The sequence below is a fragment of the Vidua macroura genome, chromosome 3 (assembly GCF_024509145.1).
Source record: "Vidua macroura isolate BioBank_ID:100142 chromosome 3, ASM2450914v1, whole genome shotgun sequence".
NCBI lineage: Eukaryota > Metazoa > Chordata > Aves > Passeriformes > Viduidae > Vidua > Vidua macroura.
In genome coordinates, this window is record NC_071573.1 from 20,056,512 (window position 1) to 20,074,550 (window position 18,039).

The window sequence follows — 18,039 nt, forward strand, 5'->3', positions numbered from 1 at the left end:
TTAAACTACTAGTCATACATATAGCCTTGTGTGCTCAGTGGGGTCACACCCCTAGGCAAATCATACAAGAGACAGAGGTACTTCTGCACTGTTTTTTTTTTTCTAGCAGATTGCAGCATTTCTAGTGCCACTGAGAATGCAGGAGGTTTGTCTAACACCACCCAGAGAAGACAGAGCTGTCCCTGCCCCTCTCTTCAGCCAGCAGCCTGTGACAGTAGCCAGCCTGGGCTCTATTGAGGCCCTGGGCTGGAGGGGCCAGGTTCTGAAGATGACTCCAGGTGGCTATTCCTTCTTCTGTCTGCTCAGGGGCTGCCACATCATTTACTGAAACAGCAACCTGAGGAGGCTGCAAAGACCCATGCATGGGTGGAGGAGAGAAGCAGGGGTCCTCTTGGCTTTGTTGCCTGCTCAGCTTACAAGAACATTTGGCCCCCTTTCAGGGCTAGAAGGGAAGAGGCACAGAGAGACAGGACAGTTCCAAGCCAATTTCTTTTCTCTTTCCCTCTCCCACTGCCCAACCTTGGCAGCGCTGTTAAATTCCTCCCCATGGCACTTGTAGGCTGTGAACTCCACACTGCAGCAGAGAGAAGAGCAGGCATCAAGCTAGTGACACATCCTCACCCCAGAGTAACCAAGCTAAAACTCTGCCTCTACGCACCCAAATTAGCCAGATTCAAGTTCATTTGGACACTGCCAGCCGTCCCAAGCCTGTAGTTCAAGGAGCGTGGGGGCTGCACATCTTTCCCATTCTGAACCAGCCTTCTGGAGCAGAGGCGTCCCCCACGCTCCCAGCGCCAGCAGAAGGACTGATTCATCAAGCCTGACTCTCTGAGGCAATCTGCCAGACGACAGAGCTGCTGGTGGGGTGTCTTGATGCTGTCAGCTGCCCATATGTCTATTGGGCAGATACTGCCTGTGCAATCCCCACTCTGAGAAAAATTCAGAGCACGGTTTGGGATAGCTACATAAGAGCCAATTAGTTCCACAAACTAAGCCGATTAAATAAACAGATAATTAAAAAAAAAATATTAGGTTGAGCAAACAGCACTCTTATTTGTTTTCTACTCAAAATGAAGTAAATTATGAGACAATAAATATATTACAACACTTAGGCAAATTTAAAGTGATGGAAGAGGAAGGGGAGGGACGACAGATGGGCAAATACAGTATGAATTCACACCTAGTGTTGGCTGTCTCAAACTGTTCATCTCTGCAAATAAACTAATCTGTAAACCAGGAGTAGCTGAACAAAAGAGGCTTAAGGCATAACCTTACCTTGCTGTCTCCAGGGGTTTTTCAGCCACCCTAAAGCTGTAGCCATGTAGTGATGGACTCTTTCCCATCCAAGGATGCCAGACTAACATCTCTCTTCCTTGCCCAGCACAAGTGCCTCCATCTCTGCTGCTGTGGCACACAGGCGATTTTGCTTCCACTCTATGGTGTCCTCTGCCAAAGCCTGTTTCCTTTCTGGACAGAGCTACTTTATTGGATTCTTGACAAATGACCTAATATGGTCATGCTGTGACTCTGAGAGGTCAGTTAGGCTGTGACTATAGGGCAGATCAGCCTGCTGGCTGGGTTGCTTTTCTCTGCTATGAAAATCAGAACATTTCATTTTAAACATATGCAATTCTCAATGGTATTGTAGTTTCAAGGTTTCTTTAGGTGAAAGTATTAGCCTGCTATCCTCAGCTTGGGCTGGATTACCATTTTGCTAGGCCCTATAACAGATTATTATGGGCTACAGGGTACATGTTTGTACTGTCCTCATATTAGACTGCAAAACAAGACACATTTGGGGGAAAGGGTAGTATGACAATGGAATAACCCATATCTTGTTTTCAAAGACGTCCATTACCTCATATTTTCTTTCTTTACTAGTCAGAATTTGAGCTACATTTCTCCTGTGCCCTTAAGAACAAAGAAAAGATAAATGACTTCCTTGTAGTACAAACCTTCATTGAAAACCTAAAAGTAGAGCATTCAAAAAATTACACGGAGCATGAACCTGATTTCTGCCTCAAATTTTAAGTTCCTCAGCTTGTCTGAATTCTCTTTTTTCATCTTTCCCTAACCAAAGCATTAACACAAAGACTACTCACCATCAACATCCCAACTGAAACCCCAAAAGAGGTTAAAATGAGAAGCAAGTGCTGCATTCAGCTTGTACTGTATCATCTGAAAAGAGACTTTTTCTCACTCTTGAGTGCAAATGTTTTGCTCAGAAAACCTGCCTTTTATAGGCAACTCCAAAAAATAACCAGACTTGTAAGGTCTAAAGCTAATGAAGACTTTATAATATAATTTATTTAGTCCACTGTATTCTTCTCTTTATTTTTTTTTATTTTTCCAGTGCTGTGTCTTTTTCCAGTTCTATATTTTTAAGTCATTTCTCTAGGAAAACAAGCTGTATCACTGTTATTGTGTGTTAGGATTAATCAGTTCCATCATTGTACAAAAAAGTAGATTTTCTTCTGAAAATAGCCTTAGCCTACAAGCAGAAAGCCTGGTGTGAAAGAGAAAGGGTATAATAAAGGGTATAATAGGAAATTCAGAGCAAGCAATTAGGTAGGTAGGTCTGCAGCTATGCCAGTGAAATAAGGCACTATGTTCTGGCTGTGTTTGTAATTTTGACTTATTCTTTCCCTGTCATCCTCTTTGTCCTGTCTCATGTATTTGATAGATAAAATAGTCCTACATAACCAAATGAATATAATTGCTTGCACAACCCTCAAAACAATATTCACAGTCATAGCTCAACTGTTCAGCACTGGAAAGACAAGGAGAAATAGGAGCCTACTGCAGGAGAAGCAAGAGGTCTCTTTGAAGACCCTCCTACCAAGAATCTAAAAGCACATCAGCTTTGAAATGGGTAAAAAGGCTTTCCAATGACTTCAGATGGAAGCTGTATGGGGTGGGATGTCAGAAAGCTGGGGAGGTAGGAGCTGTCAAGGCATCCTCTTTCACCTGCCTACAGCCTGGAACCTGCACATGAGCAAGCGGGAGCTCAGTTGAGCAGAATGATCTCAAACTGGCAAGGCAAATTTTAGTAATATAGTCTTCTACAGCACAATATGCTTTTATGCATTTTTTCATTTGTAACTCTGTTGCAAAACATCTGTGGATAAAAATAAACAATCCTCTCCTTCAAGCAGGTATTTTCCAGCCATTACTTTTACTAATGGTTCAACACCCTTGGCGGAGATTTCTAAGTAGTCTGAATTGGTGGTGATCCAGTTGAAATGAAGGGTGAAGTGAGGGAAGGGAGGACGTTCTCAGCTACAGATTTAGAAAGACTAGAAGTAGTTGTCACACTCTGTGGTTGCTGACACCTTTTCCATTCCTCCTAAAAGTACCCAGTTATCAGTAAATGTGACCCAAAATAAGGAAGATATTAGAGTGGATCTCTGACACCAACTAGAATTCAACGGATGAGCAGTAGAGAGAAAAGGAGTATTGGGAACTTGCTGCAGGCACTGCAGTGAAAATGCAGAAATCAAATAGAGCCTCTTGGGTGGTTAAATGTGCATTACATATACAAATTATGGACATGGTAAAGATTTTCATTTAGAGATCAAATTGGTGACTCAACCGAAGCTAAATAAAAATCTTATTTCAATAATTCATTTTGGCATCAGATGTATAACTTTTTATTGCATTAAAGGTGGTGGGGGGCAGATATTAGCACTTAGGTTCAGAGCATCTGGGAGAGGAGATGTGGCAGATGTTATGGGCAAGAACTAGCTCATCTTGAATTCCCCTCAAGTGGAAATGCTCAGCCTTATTGACCTGAATTAATAATTGGTAGCAGAGGTACTGGTAACAGGGTACTGCTGTCTCATGCTGAATCACAGAATTACAGAATATTCTGAGTTGGAAGAGACCCACAAGAATTGCCAAAGTCCAACTGCTGGACACGCACAGGACTGCTTTAAAAATTACATCATGTGCCTGACAGCATTGTCTAAAGTGATTCTGATTTCCTTTTCACCTTGTGCAACAACCCTAGATGTGGGGTGAGATAAGAATCAGGCAATTTGCCTTCATATTCAGATCCTGAGTTTGGGGATAGAGCTGTCACATACAACTTCTCCACAGGCCTCAATAAATGTTATTTGGTAGGAGTTAAACTTTGAAGGAGATGGGAATGCCTCCAAGCCAGCAGCAGGTGCTGTCCTGCCCTGCCCTGCGCTGCTGGGGTACTGCAGAATGGTCAGGAGCAGCACCAGCACTTTCTCATGAGCCCTCACATACATCTCACATGCTCATGTCAGGGGCATATCTCCCCTAGGGATAAGGGGCCATGTAGCATTTTGCCTTTCTGTGTCAGCAATCAAACAAGAAAATGGTCTGGGCAGCATCCACATGGTCAGGCTCTGCTCATGCTGAACTGGACTTGCTCTGACCAATGGATTCCTCATCATTTTCTATGATTCTTACAAGCACCAAGTGGATGATAGTTTGTCACAACAATCTAGGATGCCTTTAGGGACATTACTGAGATGTACACCTACTTTTCTTGCATATATTATTTTTTAATATATTTATTTAATATTTTATATTTCTATTTTCCACTTCATTTTCTGGTAATACATGTATTTTTTTCTAATTTTCACTACATTTTCTTTTTTATTCTTTAAAAATTTCTCATATTACAAGGGTGGGGTGGTGGGGAAAAAAGCCAAACACAAACAAAAAACAACCCCAAAAAACACTGTCCCTGTACTTGTCCTAGCAAAAGAAAATAAATAAAATAAAATAAAATAAAATAAAATAAAATAAAATAAAATAAAATAAAATAAAATACTAGATGAAAATGTTTTCAGCAGACACAAATGAAACCCCACAGTCCCAGAATACAGGCATCTGTAAAGCAGCTTTTTCATTATGACTGATTCCTTGTAGCAAGCTTGCACTTGCTGAGGGCACTCCAGAAGCCAATAAACTCCTTCTGCAAACCACTCTCAAATGATCTGAAGTACCAAATGTCCATGCCAAACTTCCCTCTGCACTGATTATATAAATTTTGTTTCCCTTTGGACTGTGACTTCATGTTTTTATTTTTATAAAGTGGTGCTCTCTACCTGTCAAATATAAAAGATTAACACATGCTGATTAATGTCTTCATGTGCTGTCCTCCCTCCTAGTTGTTCTATTTAATGTTTAAATATGTAAAAGCTTTGGCCAAATCAAGGGTTGTATCCTGCATACAATGGAACTGGAATAGCTCAGCTCATATGCTGAGGCTATGCTGGGAATTTTGCTCCAGGTGTGAGCCATGGAGGCAGGTCAGTGCCTAGCGAGGCTGGAGACGGGTGGAACTGAAAATTGGGTGGAAGTCTTTATTTGTCTAAACCCAGTGACCAAATCACAACTAAGGACAGATGTTTGGGTCTTTCAGAATAAATGAATCCTCTGTCATTTCCAAAGCTAACAAGTACTCCGTATTTCTAACTTTCCTCAGAGAGAAAGTGACATAAACACACTTTGCTACAGCATCAGGCTGTTGAGACAATTTGCCCTACCAGCAAGAGGACAGGGCTTCCTCTGTTTTCAGTCTTGAGCTGGAAGATCTCCACACAATGGACTTTTCTTGCAAGAAGCATTAGACAATGGCATCCTCTCTGATGTTCAGTGTGGCACTGCTGTTTGAGAGAGCCTCCTTACGTGAATTAGATATTCCTGAAGTTTGCAGCACCTCAGTCATGAAGCACTTTCTTATTGACATGCAGTTGACTAGAAGAGCGCATGGGTATATTTATAACACCATGCAGTGGGAAATTCAAGCTCAGTTAATTACTTCCTCCCTAGTTTAAAGTATCCATGAGTGCAAATGCCGAAGCTATTTTTTGCTCATGAAAAGGAACTGAACAATCACCTGCGGATTGCTAAACTGCAGCCAATATTTAACTGAGAGGTGACAGGATAGTGGGGATCTCTGTTCAGCCACCCTGTAAAGTACTTGCAGTAAAAGGAGCTGTGTAAATACAAATCATTATTATATTGTTTAAGTAATCAAATCCATGGCACCATTGTTTAAATAAACTGGAGATGTGGAGCCATTTATTCATATTTTAATGCTTAGACTACCTGCTACATAAAATATATATTTAAAAAATAAGCTTTCAGAAACATATAAAATACTTTTCCCTAGTGCTGAATTTATAAGTTAGGGAGACTATAGCACTACAGTAATTCCTAATTTGTACAGCTGTTTTCATCACTTTTACTATGAAATACCACAAAATAAAACAGACCTAAATCTCTCATAAATCTAATGGCAGTGTCGCACTTCAGATGCACATTTTTAAATGGCTGCATCTTTGCTTTAATTCAAAACACAGCCAGAAGGCTCAGTATGACCTGGGAAGTTCTACAAAGCACATGCAGATTTATTCGCTTTTGAAAAGTAGTGAATGTATATATTACACCAATGCCTGCTGGCCAAAACTGAGACTTGGTCCCCCATCATGTAGGGTGCTCTATGCATGAAAAAAACACAATCTCTCTCCCCAGATGCCTTACTTGAATTCAAGTGTTGCAGTTATGTAATCCTCCATCTTAATAATTCGTGACTATCCCTGTTGCTGCAGACCACACAATGACTTCAAAGCAAGTCTCCCTATTTATTTATATGGGCTCCTGTTCCATAATATTTTCTAACGTGTTTATCCCCACGAAGCAAGGTGGTGCTGTCACCCAGGTTACAGATGGGAAACTGAGACTCAAAGGTATTATTTTCTAAACCTTTATATTTCATTTCAATTCCTTATTTAAAATGAATTAATCTTACCAGTGTATATGTTGCACTGATCTTAAGTCTGATGCTTTTACACATCTAAAACACTTTGGGGTCCTGACTGAGAGGAGTAGGTAAGATCTTGATGACAGAGGAGGTTTCCTAGTGTTCACTCCTTTAACCCTGATTCCAAGGACAGACATTTTTTGGTAGACCTTGGTCTTATGCCATCCCTTCCTCTATTGGACATTGGTTACTCTTTCTGCACGTTTTCCCTTCAAATAAGGAGTGACTTTCAGTTCTGCAATTTGTAACAAGCTTCTGGTTTCAGCTAAAAGTGATGGGTACAATACACATTTACTAGCACTGGTGCTGGTATTACAGAAAAGATGAAAGAATGGAAAGACTGCTGCATTAAAACCCTCAGAATGCAGATCCAGGACCTACTCATGAGACCACAAATATGTACCCTGAATGCATTGAAAGAGATAAAAACCTGCTATGAGCTTGAGCAAAGGCCCTGAGATAGCAAATACAAGGGAAGGTCAGTTGGGAAAGCAAACAAACAGTGCTCCTCTTTCATTATAATAGCACTGGTATATCCAAACCCAAAATTCAGATGCTGGTACCATTTCAGCTCAGTGAAAATTGGAGGCCCAGCAGACAACATTTGCCAGAATGTCCCAAAACTTGAATTTTTTTTGAGCCATTGCACCCTACTGTAGTCCCTTTTTGCACCATCCTGCCAGTGGAAAATCACAGCTGACATGGAAGAGGAAATGAGACTGGTGTCCTGAGTAATGATCAGGAGAGAAGTTGACATCAATGGGGAGGGCAGAACTTCTGCTTTCACTCTTTCACAATGCGTAAAATGTTCATGAAAAATTCTTAGCAGAGAGAGCAGCAGATTTCTGTCTTTTGTGCATACATTTCTTGCTAGTGAAGCAGGATTCCTAAAAGCTGAGCACAGCTGATGTGTCTCAGTCCCGGAATACCGACTGTCTTAGCGTATCTTAAGTGCCCATCATTTTAGCAGCTAAGCAGCATCACGTCCCATTTAGCACATACACAGCATTTTATGGAGCAGAGCACTGTAGAAATCCTTTTCCCTTAGGTTTTTCCACACACTCATTGCAGTGATACGCATCTGACTAGTTAAAGCAAAACAGCTTTAGTTAATTAACTCTAAGGGACTGAGAGGTTCCCTGACTGGAAGTTTTAAGGACTGGTTTTGATATTATGAGTACCATTGATTAACTCTCAGATGCTGGACAATCACTTCATCTTTCTAGGCTTCATTTCTCCCTGGTGCAAAATGTAGAGAAAAAAAATATTGTTTTCTTTGCTGAAGTGCTTTTGAGAGCTGTGAATGAAAAGAGCTATGCATCATCAGTGAATCCTCAAAAAAAGGCCTGATGGGAGATTTTTCAAAATAACACTGTCCTCACTGAGCTTCTGAAAAACTGAGCCACAACCAAATAAATCAGCAAAGGGCCAAAACCTCACTGGGAGATGGAAGTAGGGACATAATAAAAACTTTTGGGGTTGCCTAAAATCTCAACAGCAATTTTTTCTTCCAGACCAGGCTGGCTAGATGGCATCTTTCTTAATTTCTGCCCGTGGCACCAAATTCTCACCCATCCAGCTCCTAGGCTACATGTCAGTGCTTTTGCATTGTTTTGTTTTTTCACCTTGGCCATCTTCCTCCCTAGAAAATTGACACATCCAACCACTTCCAACATCTGACAACCCCTGCAAACTTCTCTTTCTGGTTGCAGGAATATTCCTGTTCACTTGGCCAAATTAATTTTACAATGAATATATGACTTATACATCTTTTGGAGTGTGTTTCAGCCTTACACTGTGTTTAAGATCTTAATTACTGCTGAGCTTTTGCCAAAAGCATTGCCTTGGGAAAATAAAAATTGCACTAGCATGTTTTCTTCCATTCTATTCCTAATACTGTATCATTACTTAACTTTATCTTATCCTTTCATTCTACTTAATTCCACATATTTGCAATTCTCAAAGCTAACACACTGGTTCCACTGTGCATTAGCCAGAGCAAAATAAATAATTTTCACTTTTTAATTGATTTATTCAAATATATTTTTATAACTGAGGAATGGAGGTGGACAGGACTGACTTTCCTCAGATTAACTCAGTATTTGAATAAGTACCCTTTAAATTTTTTTTTTAGACTTGCTGGTCAATATTCCTGCTTTTGGCAATGAGTGAGTGAATTTGGAGTACCTAAATTGATCACTTAATTCTTTCTGTTCTACAACTGACTCAGATAAAGGTATTGTTGGCACAAAATTTTGTCCTTGTCAACTAAACATTCTGTTCTAGAGAAACTTTAAAATTAGATTTCATTGCAGGAGAGGGGTGAGGGGAAAATGCCACATGAATGTTTACTGTCTCTCCTTTTGACTTCCTCATGCTAAAGAAAACCACCCTGTGGTAAAGAAGAAAATAACAAGGCTTGTTGTGGGATCTGGAGGCCAAGTACCATGACTTGATGAGTGCCTTGGCTCTCCCTGCAGGCAGCAGGAGAACAGAATAGCCACCAGGCAATAACACCAAACCTACCATGAAAATCAATGCCTTTGACTATATTTTGGCCACAGTTTATTCACAAATTAGATTCAAATCCCAAATCCCATAATATCTCTACCAGATCCAATTTTTCTCCACTGCTTCAGGATGCTTATAAAGCTGTAAGAGTTGATATGTTTGGTTCTATTTTTTCCATGAGATTCTGACTTCTGCTGGTAGATCATATACAACCAAAGATACAGTTCAGTTCAATGAAACTTTGCTATAAAAAGGAAGAACAAGGTGGTTTCTAGGAATTCACCACTAGCATGAATATGTCAATCATTCTTCCAATACACAAGGAAAAAACAGTAGTACTGTTTTCCTGTACTGTTCCTACACATTTTTAGTCCCTAAAAATTTATTGCTGCTTCACTGCAAGAGCAGTTCCTGCTTTACATCATTAGAAGTCAGAGCAGTTGTGGAACTGGAGGATCATAAGGAGGACTCAGGGTTTGCTCTTGAAATTATATCTACCTTTTCTTGCATTTAATATGGTATAAAAAACCAAGTGCTCCAAAGTTTTCACCCATTACAGTTGTGTAGAACAGATGTTAGTAAAATAAGAAACAAGCTTTTTCATATAGGTGAAAAATGTCTTGTTAGCAGCCTCAAATCTTGAATCACAGAATAATTAGAGCCTGTGTTATGGGTAGACAGCACAAACTTCCTCCCACGTTGCTTCCTCTCTAAGTAGTCTGTTTCAATCCCACCTACAGGAGGTGGAAAAGGAAATTTCTGACTTCTAGTCTTCAAGTTTTCCTTTCTTTGTTAAGCCTACTAAGGAGGCTACCAGCTGCAGCACTATTTTTTCCCAAATTGAAAATTTTACTGAAAACAGCTGTTGGAAAATGAGTACTACAGAGATTTGCAATGTGTGACTTGGACAGAAAAGCAATGAACAGACCAACAGGCAAACTGACAGAGAGAATGTAAATTTATCAAATACCACTAATGTTACGGGTCACAGTGCCATCTCAGGTCCAAGTCATATCGGTAAAATGTCAAAGAGTAGAAGACTTATGTTGATTTCTGCCCCCTGCCTCATCAGAGGATCAAACAGAAAATGCATTTACCTGTAGATCAGGACTTCATCATCTGAGCAGTTATACTGCAGCTGATACATTTTTACCCGAGGGGCCGACTTGCTGACTGTCCACTTGACCAAAGCTGAGGTAGTGGTCACATCTGACACCAGGACAGCCCTTTCTGGTGGACCTTTTGTTTCACCACGATTGGTCTTGGTGGAGCTGGTGATGTCTGAGAGCCTGGATTTCGGTGGGGCTGCTTTGCCTGTGCCGTTGCTGAGATGGGGGAGCTGGACAATTGAGAGTTCAATTGTAGCAGTGGACTCTCCTGCAGCATTGGCTGCTATGCATGTGAAAGTTCCGTAGTCCTTGGAGGTGGTGATGTGTATATCTAAGGTGCCATTGTCATAGACAGCTGTCCTCGAGGAGTTTCCAATGAGACGGTCATCAGGGGCCACCCAGTGAATGATGGGACTGGGATCCCCAATGGCTTTGCACTTCAGTGTGGCAGTTTGCCCCTCCAAAACCAGCAGCTTGTGAGTATGTTGTGTAATAAGAGGAGGCTCACAAACAAATTCCTCTTCCCGTACGTACCAGAAGTACCTTCCCTTTAGACTTGGAGGAGAAGCACAAGTTTCCATATCGTCGTCTCTGTCAAGCCGCCTTAACCACAGCAGCTCACAGTTGCAATGCAATGGATTTCCCCCAAAGCTGAGGGACAGAGGTGGCGAAAACGGGGTAACAACCAATGGAATTACTTGTGATCTGGCAAATATAGGGTCAGGGGGGAGCTTCTGAAGTCTGTTGGATGTTAGATCCAATCTGGCCAATTTCTGAAGATCTGCAAATGTCCCCTCTGTTATATAATCTATTAGGTTGTGATCTAAACTGAGCTGGTGCAAGTTTATCATCTTTCTTATAGATTCCCAGGGAATGCTTCGGAGATTATTGTAGGAAAGGTCTAAGTCTTCCAATGTCAATAAAAAATCCTCAAAGGCTTCATCAGAAATGCTGCTTAGCTGGTTGTTGTTTAATATCAAATGCTGAAGGTTAATTAAACCTCTTAAAGTATCCTCTTCAATCTCAGGCAACCTGTTGCTATCCAGATGTAAAGATCGAAGGCTCTCCAAGTCGGTGAAAGAGTAGGGCTGTATGTAACTAATGGTGTTTCTGGACAAAGTAAGGTCAACAAGCCCAGACATATTGGCAAAATCTTGTCGGCTGATATTGATAATAAAGTTGCCACCAAGACGGAGTTCAACAGTCCTTCGATCTATGTCCAGTGGTACAAAAAGGAGACCCTTGGAGGGACACAAAGTCCCCAGTGACTCAGACAGGTTCTGACAGACGCAATATTTGGGACAAGCATTGACTGTGACAGCCATTCCAAACACCAGGATGCCGCAGAGCAATTTTTCCATTGTAAATCACGCAACAGTACCTGGAAGAAATTAAAAGAGTGAAAAGGAACATCAGTAATTATGAAATAATAATTATGATACCTTTCTTCTTATGTTTTGCCTAACATCTACCTCCAGAGAGACTTTGTGATGTCTCCTCTCAGGAGTCACATCTAAAAGCATCAGCCCTGCAGGATGGGACAGTTATGTGTTATAAAAACATGATAAAATCTCTCTTTCTTTCTTTCTTTCTTTCTTTCTTTCTTTCTTTCTTTCTTTCTTTCTTTCTTTCTTTCTTTCTTTCTTTCTTTCTTTCTTTCTTTCTTTCTTTCTTTCTTTCTTTCTTTCTTTCTTTCTTTCTTTCTTTCTTTCTTTCTTTCTTTCTTTCTTTCTTTCTTTCTTTCTTTCTTTCTTTCCTCTCTTTCTTTCTCTCTTTCTTTCTCTCTTTCTTTCTCTCTTTCTCTCTTTCTCTCTTTCTCTCTCTTTCTTTTTTCTTTCTTTCTTTTTTCTTTTATTTTCTGTTGTTTTGTTTTTTTAAAATTTTTTTTAAAAAGTTTTTTATACTTTTTGATGTTTACATAATTCTACTAGAATTTCTCACACACTGTTCATGTAAATAATAATTGTTTTGCATTCTTCTTTGTAAGAAGAGAGAATTGATGAACTGTTAATTTGATCAGTGTGGTTGGAAAAGTAGCAATTTCATCCTCCAATCCACTATCACTTTTAAAATTCTGTATGTTGCGAGGTCAGAAATAAAATTAGCTCCTTTTGGTCTTTTACATCTTAAAGTAAGTACGTAAATTATTTCGTGTCATAGTGCGACATCTGGACTGCGCAGGGTTTCATCCTACACTTTCTTTCTCCCTCTTTCTCTTTTTCTCTCTTTCTTTCTTCTATCACAGATTGCAAGACTTATTAAAAATCCTGAAAGATTTCATTTGAAATAGTGTCTGCTTCTTTGGGAGTAGAAGCTAGAATCAGTATCTATAATAATTACTTTCTGCTGTATAATAATGTGCAATTAGTTTTAGAGTTGAAGCAGCTGACTTTATGGATAAAAATAACTGCATTTTTACCCTTCAGTAATGTGGTTAATAATGACCATGTAATTATCTGGCCAGTTCTGAAGCAAGTCACTTGCCCACTCATAATAAAATTAATGATAGACAGCATTAGAAACAGAAATCACTTGTGTAATTGCCACCTGGTTTCACCCTGTGCTCAGCCAAACCATGGAAAGGGTGACATCATCTAGCTCCAAAGAGAAGAGATCCAGGGGAAGACTGTGCTACCTTAGGCCCCTGGCAAGCTTTCTGACAACTACATGCTCTCACGCTGCAACCCCTACTACTGTTGTGACAGTGAAGCTCTTGCCCATTTTCATGGCCCTCCCTTGCACACTGTCAATTCCTCCTTGCACCATTATCTCCCTTTTTTCTGCTTTCTCACACACTTTTCCAGCTTAAACTGCAAGGATGTGTCTTTGAAGGATAAACAAAACGCATGATTGGGCTGGCTTGGAGAGAAAATTGTGGCTGGGAGAAGTTGAGCCCTGCTTCAGGTTTGGGAATATTTCCTTACACAGGTTTGCTGACATTCTTCCCACATGAGCAGGATATAGGGAAATTTGCTTTCTTTCTGTTTATCCCTTTCCCAGACCCTGCTATCCGCATTGGCTGAAGAATGGGTAGATCATTCATTTCTAGCCCTCATTCTCCTTCTGAGGAAAGGGGCAGGTAGACAAGAAGCTATATTTTTGTAAGGGCTCTTAGGCTTTTTTGCTAAGATGATGTGCCCCAGTCTCCAAGACCCTCCCCTGTGGCACTAGCTACAGGCACAATTCAGGCTCTCCTTTTGAATGTGGCCATTTTGCCTCTCTTTAACCTTCAGTCACCATATACACTTGCAGCACTGTTTGGTCTATGCCATATCCCTTCTCAACATGCAGGTGCTCATACACTTAGCAGTTTTTTTGGCATGTGTTTTGAGTTATTAAACCCCCAGTAAGACACACCAAACACAAAACAAAAACTATCGCTTCAGCAATTTTTTAAGAATTCTTTAAACAGGTGCTCTATCTTCTTGTGAAAGGAATGAAAACCAAGGGCCTATGTTTGGGGCTTTGCCCAAAACTTCTTGATTTATGCCCTGGGTACGGTGGCTTGGTATCTCCTCTTTAGGATATGCAAGATGAGTCATAAAGAAGGAGCTGTAGAAATGCAAGATGCTATGAGTGCTGAACTATGTAGAGTGTGTTCTTTACAGCAAGGTTTTCTGCATGGTGTGATGATGGTAATTATATACTGTTATTACTATTTCATAGCAGAGGAAATGACTGAAGCATCTGTGTTTGCTGAGCTTTACAAACAAGATGAAAGCAAGACACTTTTAGAAAGGATGGCTTGAGAAGAGTAATCTTACCTTCAATAGTAAATAAAGGGCTACTGAATAAAATGTCTGGAGATAAGCAAATGTGTTATTGATGCAAATCTGTGGCATACATACCAAAGAGCTATAAATATCCCTTACAATATTATCAATTGGTGGTTCAGTAACAGGCAATTGGCTTTTTCAATCTTAATTATAAATGTATTATGCAGCTTTAATTTAGTGTATTACCCTACCAGCTGAAATGATAAACAAAAAGCAGTTTAAAAGGGGGAGAAATAGATATAGTTAATTAGTAATAAGCCCTTTCACAGCTTCTCCCTCATCTACATTCCCACCCTCTGAATATCTATTCAAAAATGTGAATGCACACTTACGACAGCCGTGTCTCCTTTAAGTGTCTCAATTCTCTAACCACTTTTTTTCCGGATGCTGGTAAATATCACAGCACTTTGGGGAGATGGTTGACTCTAAGCATCAGAGTAAAGAGCATTCACGGGAAAAAAGGTAAAAATAGGGGGAGGAACAGAAGTTAATTACATAAAATAGGGATTGAAGCACCAAGAGGAGGATGTGAAGCAGGAGGCCTAAATGGCAGAGCAAACCCTGATGGGGAAACCATCTGTGGATAGCTCGAGAGCACATCATCTGCCTGTGTGTGCTTGCACGTGTGCATGAAAATCACAGAGAGTGCAGCATGTGCTTTTTGCCAGCAAGAGGACAAATTGGCAACAGCTACTGTCATTCCAGCTATTGCATGCACTTGAAAGTACTAATGTAAATATTGTTTGTTTACAGTGGAAATTTCTGGCCTTTGTGATCATTTACTAGCATTGTTATTTCAAGCTTCCGAGCCCTGAGTTTCTCTGCAATGTAATCCTGAAGTGAACAGTTCACAATGCAATGAAGGGTGTATAAACCGAAAGGACTTCCTATAGGACACTGGAGACAACAGAAATGGACAGGACTCCTTAAGGAGAAAATCTGAGACTTCCATTGGGCAAATTATTTTCCTTTCTCTCTCCAGACAAAGCACTTGGGGAAAAGATGAGGTAAGAATTCATAGACTAATAGAATCATGAAATGGTTTGGGTTGGAAGGGACCTTGAAGATCATCTAGTTCCAACCTAACTGCCAAGGGACACCTTTCACTAGACCAGGCTGCTCAGAGCCCCATGCAGCCTGGACTTGGGCACTTCCAGGGATGATTCCAGGTAATACTGCAATGCTTGAGCCTGCACAATTATAATAATATCCTTTAAAATCTAGACCATCCCACAAAGTCATGGCAATTTCTAGTTGCCAAGGAGATGGATGTATAATAAAAATTGTTTTGATTTAATTCCTGGTAATTTTCTTGTAAGACAGAAAATAAAGTGTCAACTTTAGGGTCTGTTTTTGCTGACCAGTATGTTCACCTTGTTCACAAAATCTCTTGTTAACTGCAACACCAAGAATTTTATAAGCTGCTAATGGCAGTCTTGTGATAAGCTCACTATTCTGATTTACATTTTGAAGATATCTATCAGCCTGATAAAGCATATTTCTCACAGCAAGTCAGTAAATCTGGAAGAGTTCCTGTCTCAGCCCAAGATGAAAAACAGCCCCTTTAGTCCTCTTAGAACATGGATTGGTATGAATTAATATGTGCAAGAGCCATAAACCTTGGTGTTTTGTATTCAAATTTCCTCATAAAGATACAAATTCTGGGATTTGGCATCTCATTTCAGCCATGCCTCCAAGGCATTTTTAAATTCTATATTCATTGAACTTTGCATTTAAATTCCAATAACCTTTGCCTACCACACGCCAAGTGCAAGGTAACTGTCAGACAAAGAATATGCAGCATAAAGGCTGGGAAAAGGGAGAGAAAGAAAAAATAAAAAAAGAAGAGATGGATGGGTAGTGGCTCTGATTCTACAGTTTCCAAGCACCCTAGGACCCAGGCTCCAGGGACTGTATGGGTGAGCTAAGATACCTCCTTACAGTTTTGTAGGTGCTGTGGAGGAACTGGGTTTCCTTTCCTGAGAGCTGCCCTTTTCTTTATTCTTTATCTTCTCTTACCTCTGTTTCAAATGAACTTATGTGACTAGGAAATCTACCCTCAATGCAGACCTTGAAGGATTGCAGTGATGGGTTAAGTTTCACACCTATTTTTGTAAGCAGTTTAATCAACAAGGCATAAAAGAGGATGGGACTATATTAGGACAAAACTTACTCCTTATTCCCTTGCATCGCCAAAAAACTGTGTGGAAAGGTAGGTTATGTGTTTTCCCTGATCCACACAAGCGGTTTATACTTCACTCACCAAGCAATGCAAAACCCATAAGGGACATAAATATCTGCATCTGGATGTGTCCTCAGTAGTACATCCATGGAAACACAGGCTTGGTGTTAGGCCACTGCTGGCTTCGTGAGCACCTGTGAAACTCTTCAGGTGTTTAAAGTCAATTTGCACCTAGCAGCTTAGAGGCTCAAATTCAGGACAACCAACACTGCTTTTGTTGAGCTTTTGTATTTTTTGCTTGCCTAGGCTCCTGCATTCTTCGGGGGTAAAGCTGATCTTCATCGGGTGCATACAGACAATGCAATGGAGGTTTTGGATAGGCCTTTTAAGGATCTGGTTTCATTGAAAAAAATTAATAGCTCTAGCACATGAACTGCTTGCTTTCTCCAGCCACCTTACATTTTACACATCATAAAGGGGGAACATTTCAAAGAACACATTTCTTCAGGTACTTGTGGCTGTCTATGCTAAGCTCCACCCATATTAATGTGGTTGATATTGTTTCCACTGTAAAAGAAAACAGGGAGCTCTGAGTAAAGTGTAACAATTTTATTGCCTTTTGTACAACTCTTTTTTCTTGAATATTGCAGCCATAGCAAGGTTGCACTAAAAATATTTTTTACCCCCTCACCACCATGAGGTTTATTTATGTAGTTTGATTCTTTTGAGTGCTGTTCTATTGTTTTCACATTTCCAAGCAGCTGTGAGTCCCTCCTACCTGCTCTGTGCTCCCTAGCTTGGAAGCAATTTTAGCTTGCCAGTGTTTATGAAGAGCCAGGCTAAAGGGGTGGATGTGACCAAGTAAAATTACCTCATAGGGTGGTCCTAAATGTAAGAACATTTTTTGCTAAGGTTGCAGTCCTTAAAAAACTGGTTATAACTGGACCCAGAACAGAGGTAAGGATAATGCATAAAGCTGATTTCCAAGAGGCCTCACTCTGTGAAGGCTGATTTAATCCATTCAACTGATCCCAAAGAAATAACCAAATATTTTCTTAGGCAGGGCTGTCTCACACAGGAAGATACTGCCCTCATTCAGTCTTTCATGGGCAAAGCCTGTGTCTCTATGTGTGCATTCTTGGAAAGCTTTTCTTCATTTTTCATAATGCTTTCCTGGTATTTTCCTGACACCAGTCATGTTATTTCCATTTTTAAATAATAACATTACTCAATTCCTTACCACTCCTAAGATGGAAATAATGCATCTATCAAAAGCCCAGATTATCAATGTAGCTTTTATCTCTCCTAGTTTACTAAAGTATCTAATTTCTTTCATTAAAACCAGTACTTTCCATACATCCTAAAAGAACAAATCCATGTGCTAATAGTCCAGCACAGTTAGTCTCTGCAATTAGTAACCTCTTCACATTTCAGGTTACTTAGGCAAAAAAAAACCTCGGACACTTTTATGAAGTTTTAACATATAACACTTAAAAGACAATAGTAACCCCAAATCTTATCAGACAAATTTTGGAATCAGTCAAAAATTTTGTTTCTTTTGGTATAGTTAACCTTCTAACAAATGCTTCTTTGGTGATCTCTTGGAAAACATGGTACAAATTCCTTCCTAGAGTCGCTTTCTTGCAGCATATATGG

General features: G+C 40.1%; 1 protein-coding gene across 6 annotated transcripts in view; it reads right to left on the reverse strand.

Annotated features, from left to right (window-relative positions):
• The window catches only part of LRFN2 (leucine rich repeat and fibronectin type III domain containing 2), a 35,297-nt gene extending 23,309 nt beyond the window's left edge, over window positions 1-11,988 (reverse strand). The window contains exons 1-2 of one of the 6 annotated variants that reach the window (XM_053974556.1): window positions 10,414-11,988; window positions 6,821-7,014 (exon numbers count right to left, since the gene is read on the reverse strand). In XM_053974556.1, the coding sequence (XP_053830531.1) occupies window positions 6,993-7,014; window positions 10,414-11,786 (1,395 nt within the window). In that variant the 5' untranslated portion in view covers window positions 11,787-11,988 and the 3' untranslated portion in view covers window positions 6,821-6,992. Of the gene's footprint in view, window positions 1-6,820; window positions 7,015-9,371; window positions 9,561-9,973; window positions 10,051-10,413 lie in introns of those variants that run through there. The other 5 variants (XM_053974555.1, XM_053974557.1, XM_053974559.1 and 2 more) reach the window with 5 other exon arrangements.
• Window positions 11,989-18,039: the final 6,051 nt, after the last annotated feature.